The 12,157-nt window shown below is 42.4% G+C and overlaps 1 protein-coding gene across 6 annotated transcripts in view; it reads left to right on the top strand.

Moving 5' to 3' along the window:
• Positions 1-12,157, top strand: part of VWA5B1 (von Willebrand factor A domain containing 5B1) — a 168,533-nt gene that overhangs the window by 142,431 nt on the left and 13,945 nt on the right. For all 6 annotated transcript variants that reach the window (XM_072155185.1, XM_072155191.1, XM_072155188.1 and 3 more), the window contains one exon: positions 7,984-8,212. In XM_072155185.1, coding sequence (XP_072011286.1) covers positions 7,984-8,212 — 229 coding nt within the window. The remainder of the gene's footprint in view (positions 1-7,983; positions 8,213-12,157) is intronic.

Below are 12,157 nucleotides of genomic sequence, written 5' to 3' on the forward strand. Positions count from 1 at the left end.
TCTCTAGAATCACTGATAGGACACTGGAGGGGAATGATGAAGTATCTCCAACATTGTATCATCTCTAGAATCACTGATAGGACACTGGAGGGGAATGATGAAGTATCTGCAACATTGTATCATCTCTAGAATCACTGATAGGACACTGGAGGGGAATGATGAAGTGTCTGCAACATTGTATAATCTCTAGAATCACTGATAGGACACTGGAGGGGAATGATGAAGTATCTGCAACATTGTATCATCTCTAGAATCACTGATAGGACACTGGAGGGGAATGATGAAGTATCTGCAACATTGTATCATCTCTAGAATCACTGATAGGACACTGGAGGGGAATGATGAAGTATCTGCAACATTGTATCATCTCTAGAATCACTGATTGAACAGTGGAGGGGAATGATGAAGTATCTGCAACATTGTATCATCTCTAGAATCACTTGTAGAACACTGGAAGGGAATGATGAAGTATCTGCAACATTGTATCATCTCTAGAATCACTGATAGGACACTGGAGGGGAATGATGAAGTATCTGCAACATTGTATCATCTCTAGAATCACTGATTGAACAGTGGAGGGGAATGATGAAGTATCTGCAACATTGTATCATCTCTAGAATCACTGATAGAACACTGGAAGGGAATGATGAAGTATCTGCAACAACCGGTGAGCAGGGTGGGAGGTACAGAACACTGCATAATCTGCTTCATAAATCTCCACGCCCCGTATTTAATTTCGATCACCTCCCAGGAGAGATGGGGAGCCATGGAGGCCAGGGGAAATGCTGGTACATTAATTGGACGCCTCTCCGATTCTAACTTGTCTTGTCTCTAGACACCTCTTAGCTGTTGTCTTAGTATATTATGTTTCCTGAGCTGCGCAGAAACGGGGCCGCTATATAAGCCATCTTCTCCCGAGTCGTCATGGAAACACAGCTCAGGTTAAAGAATTCCTTGCATCTCATTTGCAATTTTTAGACCCAACCGAGAGAGAGGAGCCCGGTGCCGAAACCACGCCAAGGGCACGAATCCCAGAACAGCTTGTGTAATCCTCCACAGTGTCGCTGTCTGACTGTCTTCTCCATGGGAAGCAGTAAATATTGCTGCAAGGATAATGAGACTCAGGGACTTACAGTACAGAAGAATGCACAGTGTTCTAGAACATTCTCCAGATAAAACCCAAAGTGCTTTCATTTCCTTAAAGGAGCCAATCATTTCTTAGATGTCTGTCGTTTTATCAGCGCTTGTTAATATTGCAGGCTGACACACATCTTCCTAGATTCACTGTAAAAGTATGTGCACCTTCCAAATTAAAGGGAACCTGTCATCAGATTTTAGCTTATTAAACTTCTAGCCCTCTCATATCAGGTATGTCATTTCCTTTCTAGAATTCCCTCATTTATGTAAAATATTCTCCAAAGGTATGTGCCACTGAGCTGAGATAAGCAGATGTTTATCTAGAGATATGACACTTTTTGAGGCTGCAGGGGGAATGGACTTTAGATGAAAAATCTTTGGTTCTGTAGCACCTAAAAAACATGATGTCACATAAAGATATGGTGACGGCACAGGTCGCATTGACGTCTGTACAAGCATCATAGACCCTTGCACTGGCAATTATACACCTCGAAAAATTCCCATGTGTATAAATTTGCACAGGACTTTTTTCCTTTCTCCCTTTCCCAGGATTCCCGGAGCAGAGGGAGTTAATAGGCTTGTGGAGAAGATTTGATGTGCATATTCTCTGCATGTCTGTGTATAGAGTTCACTGATAGCAGTGATCCAATGGGATGCTACCATTACATCACTGTTGGGATCTGATGCAATCTGTATGTAAGAGCAGCAAACACATATACAATTTGCTCCCTGCTAAATTCAATTAAAAAAGTTACAACACAGCAACCAATCATAATCTGGTCTAGTGCTGGCATTGGCAATAGTCTGGTCTGAGGGGTCTGGTGCTTAATCCATAAATTGGTCTGGGGGCATCATCAGACATAGTTAGACATAGGTCAGACATAGGTTATAATCTGGTCTGGGAGGGTCATAATCATGTTTGGGAGCTTCGGTGCACCAACCATAGTCTGGTCATGGGTGTCTGTTGTTTCAGTCGTAGTCATTTTTAGGGGATCTGGGGCATCAGCCATAGGCTGGTCTGGGGGTTCTAGTGCATTAGCAAAAGTCTCGTTTGGGGGGTTTGGTGCATCAGCAACAGTCTGGTCTGGAAGGTCTTATGTGTCATCCATGGTCTTGTCTTGGGGGTCTGGTGTGTCATCCATACTTTGGTAAGGTCTGAAGCATCAGCCATAGTTTGTTCTGGGGAGGTCGGTGCTGTCTTCCATAGTCTGGTCTAGAGCTGGAACCAGTCTTGTCTGGAGGGCCTGGGGCATCAACCATAGTCTGATCTGGGGGGGTCTTCTGCATCAGCAGCCATTGTCTGGTCCACGAGGTCTGTAGTGTTAGTAATAGTTTTGCCTGGGTGGGTCTGCAGAATCAGTCACAGTCTGGTCTGGGGGGTCTAGGGCATCAGCCGCAGCCTGGTCTAGGGAGGAAGCCGACGCCAACCATGTTGTGGTCTAGGGGGCTCTGCAGCGTCAGTTATAGTCTGGAGTGGAGTCAGTCTGGGGTGGCGGCAACCTCAGTGATAGACTGGTTTTGGGGGGTTGTCAGTCATAGTCTGTTTTTGAAGGGAGCATCAGTCATAATGTGGTCTGGTGAGGACATCAGTCATAGTCAGGTCTGGAGTGGCATCAGTCATAGGTCTGGAGGGGCGTCAGTCATAGTCTGGTCTGGGGGGATGTCAGTCATAGTCACTTCTGGGGGGGACATCAGTCATAGTCAGGTCTGGCAGGGGTTGGATATCCTATTATAGAAAACACTGGCTGTAATGACTTTGTACAAATATCTGTCTATAAACACTATATATATGGTCCAGATGGATGGAGTAGAGTATGGCTGGTTGATGGACACCCCATGCAAACACGGCTATGGCACCAACAAGGAGGAGGCGGAGTAATGTTCTATATTTCTATTTCTGTATTAAATATCATACTTCTCCCCATCTAAAATACTCCGCCTTGTTACACTTGTGGAAAATATTTTTAGTGTGACCTCTAGATGACAGGTTCCCTTTAAAGGAAATGTATGGGTGAGACAATGGGATATCTGATTCTCACCACCCAAAAAAGGTGTGCGGACAACCTGGATCCATGAGCCCCACAACAGCCACATGGTGGCCATATATATATTAGATTCCAAAGGGACTTTTTGTCACCCTCTCCAGATTTTGGGTGGAGGAAGCATTGTGCATAATCATCTCCATCTCCAGTGGAGTCTGTATGAAGTGTCCGCTGCTTCTCACCATTACGTTATTGTTGTTTTAATCTTGAATATTCTATCAGAATTACAATCACAAGCGCCTGAAGCAGAATCCTCCCCAATATTGAAGTGTCTCTTATAATTAGCTGATACGCCAGTGCCAATTACAGCAGCGGGAGATACCTTCTCCATAGTAATCTCAGCATCGCCTGGCGCCAAATACCAAAATAATGATGGCGACTCATGATTCTGGGTGATCAGCCAAAATCGGGGATGGCTCCTAACTAAACGACTCTGCACAGCAAGAAGCTGGAAATTGTGTGATACCAGTGATGGAGAGATAAAGTGGTCAAAAAGTGGTAACCGCTGACGATCAAGTTGGTCTTCTAATAGCAACAGGAGGTGCTAGATAAATGTAATATACTAGATCTGTATTCCCAGAAGACGGTCCATTAACACAGCAAAATGGGACCCACCAGCCCTTCCAACACAATATATAAATGGTACCTAGATATAGATGACAGGTAAGTACAAAAACGTGAATCTGTACTTTTGAATCTTAATAAAAATCAGTTTTAGACTCTCAGGTTCTTGTATCTCATTGAAGAGATGTTTGTCTAGACTTACATGCAAGCAAAACTCTCGCACGCAAAGCAAAAAACATGCACAAATTTTAGATAACAATTTGTTTACTCACTTGCAGTACCACTTGTCACCACAACCGACAACCAATGACTTCTCATAACAATCAATGCAACAGCGCCCCCATTTCCACCCTTTCTACCATTTCAACTAAATGAATAATTGAAATGCAAAATCTTTAGAAGTAAACAACCCCACAGAAATGTCAGACAGCTCATAACCATTACCGAGAAGGGCAGTCCTAACCAATCTATTATGCAGAAGGTGGGTGTAAGAGCCCCTTCGAGGGCGTTTAAGCTCTTTTATGTGTCTTTTATGTGAATGTCGGACTGTGCCGCTTTTTTATTCTTCGTGTGCAATGTGTTTCTTACATTTTGGACTTTGAGTTTGTAGACGTGTTTCATTGTGACACAATATCAGTGGAGTTTATACCGTTTCAAGCTGGTTAACCCTTAAGTCCTATGACCGCGTGGCACAATCTAGAGAAATAATGACAGGAATCAGTGGAAATGGTGGATTTTTTTTTCAATGTCTCTTTATGAAGTTACAAAAAAAAAAATCCACATCCTTACCCTGGTTTCTTCATTATTGTTATAATTACTGGTGCAGGGTGTCTATTCGTAAGGTATTATTATCTTGTAGTGTTGCTATCATATGTTGGTCTTTAAAAGGGTTGTACTAAGTTTGATCCACAGAATAGGGGTAATCAGATCATTGGGGGTCCAGCTATCACAGCTCACGAGCACAGGACTCTCGCTCTGTCTGATTGATGGAACAACAGGTGGAGCACGTGTCCTGCCGAAGACAGTCCTGCAGTATTGAATGGAGCAGCAGGACACATGATTGACCTGCTGTCCCATGGGAAACGGACCGTCATTCTCTTGATTGTTGGTGGTCCGTTCTCATGATCCGTGGAGAACCCAAGAATCAGACCCTCACAGGGCAGATTATTTTCCTCTATCCAATAGGCAGGTAATAACAATCAATCTTTGTACAACCATTTTAAAGCTTCTATAAATAGTAGTTACCACACCTGACAAAATACCAGACTAAAAAAGTAGAAGATGGACATTGTAAGAAACATCTCTAAACCAACCACCAACCCAAATTTTGTACTGCCCACGTCTAAATAAATCTCCAAGTCCATGTCTAAACCAACCACTAACTGGGGCCCTTGGAACATCCATCTCTAAACCAACCACCATCTTTCTCCAAATCAAATGAGACATTCCACCTATGATCTTAAAAAGAACCGGCATCTTTCTGTAAATGTGACTATTCACCAATCATCTCTAAACCAACCCCAAACCCAAAGTTCATATATCCTGTGATGAACATCTAAAAATCAATCACCAAACAAGGCCTTGTACTAACAACCAACACCCAACCCACATTTTCCTAATGACCAACCAATGAAACGGACCTCGTGATGACCATTACTAAACCAAACATCAACCTCAGCCTTGTTATGAACCAAACCATTCACCAAGGCCATGATGTGGCCATCTCTAGACCGGCCACTAACCAAAGCCTTCTCATCACAACATCTAAATTACAGGTAACTACTAACCCAGATCTTTAGATGACCAATCATAAACCCACAGCCGTCATAGTAAATGATGCACTGATCATCTCTGACCCAACCACCAACCCAGATCTTGCAATATCCATGTCTAAAACCCTCATCATTCACCAAATCTAGATCATTCAGAAATCATCAACCCATCACCAACTTTCTCTAAAACCAAGATCAAATAAGAAACTTCAATCAACAACAATTGGGGTCATTTACTAAGGGCCCGATTCGAGTTTTCCCCACGTGTTACCCAAATATTTCCGATTTGCGCCGATATTCCCTGTATTGCCCCAGGATTTTGGTGCAAGCGATCAGATTGTGGCGCATCGGCACCGGCATTCACACGACGGAAATCGGGGGCGTGGCTGAATGAAAACCTGACGGATTCGGAAAAACCGCCGCATTTTTTTTTTAAAAAAGTGTCGCGGGACTCGCGCTTACCTTCACCAGGAATAGGCCGATGAACTTCAGGGCATTCCTGCGAGCCTCGGGGAACTTCAGCGCAGCAGTGGCACCTGGTGGACGTCAGAGGAACTACCTTAGTGAATCGCCGGAAGACCTGAATCCACCACAGAGAACGCGCTGCTGGATCGCGAATGGACCGGGTAAGTAAATCTTCCCCAATATCTCAAGTTTATATACCTTGTGAATGAACACCTTGTGATGAACATCTAAAATTTAGGCCACCAAACCAGGCATTTTACTCAAAACCTCTTAGCCCATCCCCAGCAAAACGAATAACCATATCTAACCCATTCATTAACCTTATTCAAGCCAATTACCAATATGAACCTTACATTGACACCCTTAAGCCAACCTCCGATTCCAAATTTGTAGTGACTTTTACTTAAATTTGACTTAAATTTACCACATAACAAGGCCTTGTTGTGGCCAATTCTAAACCAACCACTTACTCAGCCTCCCAATGACCATATCTAACCAACAAGCCAGATTTTGTAATGACCCATCGTAGACCCAACACCTACCAAGACCTTGGAAGGGTCATCTGTAAATTAACCACCGTTCTTCTCTAAACCTAATTAGACCTTCCACCGATGATCGATAAACCAAGACCCACCCAAAGTCCCTATACTTCGTGGTCATCATTACAATACGAACAACCAACCCAGACTTTGTACTGGCCATCCACCGACCCAAACACTGTAATGACCATCTCTCACTCAACCACCAATGGACAATCTAAGTCTTAAAATGGCCCATCTCTAGACCAACAACTACAACTCGCACCAATCCGCCCAATCAGAGCTACCGACGAGGCTTATGATGACCTTCATCAACTCCATGTTCTACTTGCCTGATTTCTTCTCTAAACGTAATTAGACCTTCCACCGATGATCGATAAACCAACACCAACCCAAAGTCCCTATACTTTGTGGTCATCATTACAATACGAACATCCAACCCAGACTTTGTACTGGCCATCCACCGACCCAAACACTGTAATGACCATCTCTCACTCAACCACCAATGGACAATCTAAGTCTTAAAATGGCCCATCTCTAGACCAACAACTACAACTCGCACCAATCCGCCCAATCAGAGCTACCGACGAGGCTTATGATGACCTTCATCAACTCCATGTTCTACTTGCCTGATTTCTTCTCTAAACGTAATTAGACCTTCCACCGATGATCGATAAACCAACACCAACCCAAAGTCCCTATACTTTGTGGTCATCATTACAATACGAACATCCAACCCAGACTTTGTACTGGCCATCCACCGACCCAAACACTGTAATGACCATCTCTCACTCAACCACCAATGGACAATCTAAGTCTTAAAATGGCCCATCTCTAGACCAACAACTACAACTCGCACCAATCCGCCCAATCAGAGCTACCGACGAGGCTTATGATGACCTTCATCAACTCCATGTTCTACTTGCCTGATTTCTTCTCTAAACGTAATTAGACCTTCCACCGATGATCGATAAACCAACACCAACCCAAAGTCCCTATACTTTGTGGTCATCATTACAATACGAACAACCAACCCAGACTTTGTACTGACCATCCTTAAACAATCCACCGACCCAAACACCGTAATGACTATCTCTCACTCAACCACCAATGGACAATCTAAGTCTTAAAATGGCCCATCCCTAGACCAACAACTACAACTAGCACCAATGCGCCCAATCAGAGCTACCAACGAGGCTTATGATGGCCTTCATCTACTTGCCTGACATGGTAGTTACTAGGGTTGGACTAGTAACTCATGCCTGGAAGATATTTGTCAGGCGTGGTAAATCCATTGGTGATTTGATGGCTGATAGACATCCTCCCTCCTTGAGATACCTGGTAAGAGCAGGGAAATGGTTCTGTATGGAATGTGGTTATTACAGAAATTCACCAGTAATTATAAGATAGTAATGCTCCGCCATCTTTTTTTTTCCCCCATATCCATTATCTGGATTCCATCAGTCATCTCTGTCCATCAGCCCATTTGTCAGCACCACAAAAATTAGGGGAGCTGGCGCCAGGCGGCCATCTCTTCTTCAGCAGAGCTGCCTCTCGTTCTGCCATGACTGGGATTCCCCACTGACACATGAGGGTCCACAAGCGTCAGGAAGCCCCTCCACCCAACAGGAGACCTCTCTCTCTCTGAAATCTTCTTCGGACAGTCAGCCTTTCAGCAGCCCGGGAGATCTGGGTGAGGCTATCCCTGATAGTCCATGTACACATGTGTGTGAGAGGAGAAGAGGGGTTAAACACTCAATTCAAATACTATTTTTTTCTATGTAATGATAACTACCATGCTGGTATAACATGGGCATTTCTGAATGTGTGTATTGTATTTTACATTGGGTAAGTTATTCATCTTTTATGCAGTGATATGGATCATGCTGGTATAACCTGGGCTTCTTCTGGTTCTTGTTGGTATAACCTGGGCATCTTCTGTATATAATGATATATGTACAGCTGGTATAACCTGGGGATCTCCTGTATATAATGATATATGTAGAGCCGGTATAACCTGGGGATCTCCTGTATATAATGATATATGTACAGCTGGTATAACCTGGGGATCTCCTGTATATAATGAAATATGTACAGCCGGTATAACCTGGGGATCTCCTGTATATAATGATATATATACAGCTGGTATAACCTGGGGATCTCCTGTATATAATGATATATGTACAGCTGGTATAACCTGGGGATCTCCTGTATATAATGATATATGTACAGCCGGTATAACCTGGGGATCTCCTGTATATAATGATATATGTACAGCTGGTATAACCTGGGGATCTCCTGTATATAATGATATATGTACAGCCGGTATAACCTGGGGATCTCCTGTATATAATGATATATGTACAGCTGGTATAACCTGGGGTTCTCCTGTATATAATGTTATATGTACAGCCGGTATAACCTGGGGATCTCCTGTATATAATGATATATGTACAGCCGGTATAACTGGGGACCTCCTGTATATAATGATATATGTACAGCCGGTATAACCTGGGGACCTCCTGTATATAATGATAGATGTACAGCCGGTATAACCTGGGGACCTCCTGTATATAATGATATATGTACAGCCGGTATAACCTGGGGATCTCCTGTATTTAATGATATATGTACAGCCGGTATAACCTGGGGATCTCCTGCATATAATGATATATGTACAGCTGGTATAACCTGGGGATCTCCTGCATATAATGATATATGTACAGCTGGTATAACCTGGGGATCTCATGTATATAATGATATATGTACAGCCGGTATAACCTGGGGATCCCCTGTATATAATGATATATGTACAGCCGGTATAACCTGGGGATCTCCTGTATATAATGATATATGTACAGCCGGTATAACTGGGGACCTCCTGTATATAATGATATATGTACAGCCGGTATAACCTGGGGACCTCCTGTATATAATGATAGATGTACAGCCGGTATAACCTGGGGACCTCCTGTATATAATGATAGATGTACAGCCGGTATAACCTGGGGATCTCCTGTATATAATGATATATATACAACTGGTATAACCTGGGGATCTCCTGTATATAATCATATATGTACAGCCGGTATAACCTGGGGATCTCCAGTATATAATGATATATGTACAGCTGGTATAACCTGGGGACCTCCTGTATATAATGATAGATGTACAGCCGGTATAACCTGGGGATCTCCTGTATATAATGATATATATACAACTGGTATAACCTGGGGATCTCCTGTATATAATGATATATGTACAGCCGGTATAACCTGGGGATCTCCTGTATATAATGATATATGTACAGCTGGTATAACCTGGGGATCTCCTGTATATAATGATATATGTACAGCTGGTATAACCTGGGGATCTCCTGTGTATAATGATATAAGTACAGCCGGTATAACCTGGGGATCTCCTGTATATAATGATATATGTACAGCTGGTATAACCTGGGGGTCTTCTGTATATAATGATATATGTACAGCCGGTATAACCTGGGGATCTCCTGTATATAATGATATATGTACAGCTGGTATAACCTGGGGATCTCCTGTATATAATGATATATGTACAGCCGGTATAACCTGGGGATCTCCTGTATATAATGATATATGTACAGCCGGTATAACTGGGGAATCTCCTGTATATAATGATATATGTACAGCCGGTATAACCTGGGGACCTCCTCTATATAATGATAGATGTACAGCCGGTATAACCTGGGGACCTCCTCTATATAATGATAGATGTACAGCCGGTATAACCTGGGGATCTCCTGTATATAATGATATATGTACAGCCGGTATAACCTGGGGATCTCCTGTATATAATGATATATGTACAGCTGGTATAACCTGGGGATCTCCTGTATATAATGATATATGTACAGCCGGTATAACCTGGGGATCTCCTGTATATAATGATATATGTACAGCCGGTATAACTGGGGAATCTCCTGTATATAATGATATATGTACAGCTGGTATAACCTGGGGATCTCCTGTATATAATGATATATGTACATCTGGTATAACCTGGGCATCTCCTGTATATAATGATATATGTACAGCCGGTATAACCTGGGCATCTACTGTATATAATGATATATGTACAGCTGGTATAACTGGGGAATCTCCTGTATATAATGATATATGTACGGCTGTATAACCTGGGGATCTCCTGTATATAATGATATATGTACATCTGGTATAACCTGGGCATCTCCTGTATATAATGATATATGTACAGCTGGTGTAACCTGGAGATCTCCTGTATATAATGATATATGTACAGCTGGTATAACCTGGGGACCTCCTCTATATAATGATAGATGTACAGCCGGTATAACCTGGGGATCTCCTGTATATAATGATATATGTACAGCTGGTATAACCTGGGGATCTCCTGTATATAATGATATATGTACAGCCGGTATAACCTGGGGATCTCCTGTATATAATGATATATGTACAGCCGGTATAACTGGGGAATCTCCTGTATATAATGATATATGTACAGCCGGTATAACCTGGGGATCTCCTGTATATAATGATATATGTACAGCCGGTATAACTGGGGAATCTCCTGTATATAATGATATATGTACAGCTGGTATAACCTGGGGATCTCCTGTATATAATGATATATGTACATCTGGTATAACCTGGGCATCTCCTGTATATAATGATATATGTACAGCCGGTATAACCTGGGCATCTACTGTATATAATGATATATGTACAGCTGGTATAACTGGGGAATCTCCTGTATATAATGATATATGTACGGCTGTATAACCTGGGGATCTCCTGTATATAATGATATATGTACATCTGGTATAACCTGGGCATCTCCTGTATATAATGATATATGTACAGCTGGTGTAACCTGGAGATCTCCTGTATATAATGATATATGTACAGCTGGTATAACCTGGGGACCTCCTCTATATAATGATAGATGTACAGCCGGTATAACCTGGGGATCTCCTGTATATAATGATATATGTACAGCTGGTATAACCTGGGGATCTCCTGTATATAATGATATATGTACAGCCGGTATAACCTGGGGATCTCCTGTATATAATGATATATGTACAGCCGGTATAACTGGGGAATCTCCTGTATATAATGATATATGTACAGCCGGTATAACCTGGGGACCTCCTCTATATAATGATAGATGTACAGCCGGTATAACCTGGGGACCTCCTCTATATAATGATAGATGTACAGCCAGTATAACCTGGGGATCTCCTGTATATAATGATATATGTACAGCCGGTATAACCTGGGGATCTCCTGTATATAATGATATATGTACAGCTGGTATAACCTGGGGATCTCCTGTATATAATGATATATGTACAGCCGGTATAACCTGGGGATCTCCTGTATATAATGATATATGTACAGCCGGTATAACTGGGGAATCTCCTGTATATAATGATATATGTACAGCTGGTGTAACCTGGAGATCTCCTGTATATAATGATATATGTACAGCTGGTATAACCTGGGGACCTCCTCTATATAATGATAGATGTACAGCCGGTATAACCTGGGGACCTCCTCTATATAATGATACATGTACAGCCGGTATAACCTGGGGATCTCCTGTATATAATGAT

This window comes from Engystomops pustulosus, chromosome 6 (genome assembly GCF_040894005.1).
Source record: "Engystomops pustulosus chromosome 6, aEngPut4.maternal, whole genome shotgun sequence".
Taxonomy (NCBI): Eukaryota; Metazoa; Chordata; class Amphibia; order Anura; family Leptodactylidae; genus Engystomops; species Engystomops pustulosus.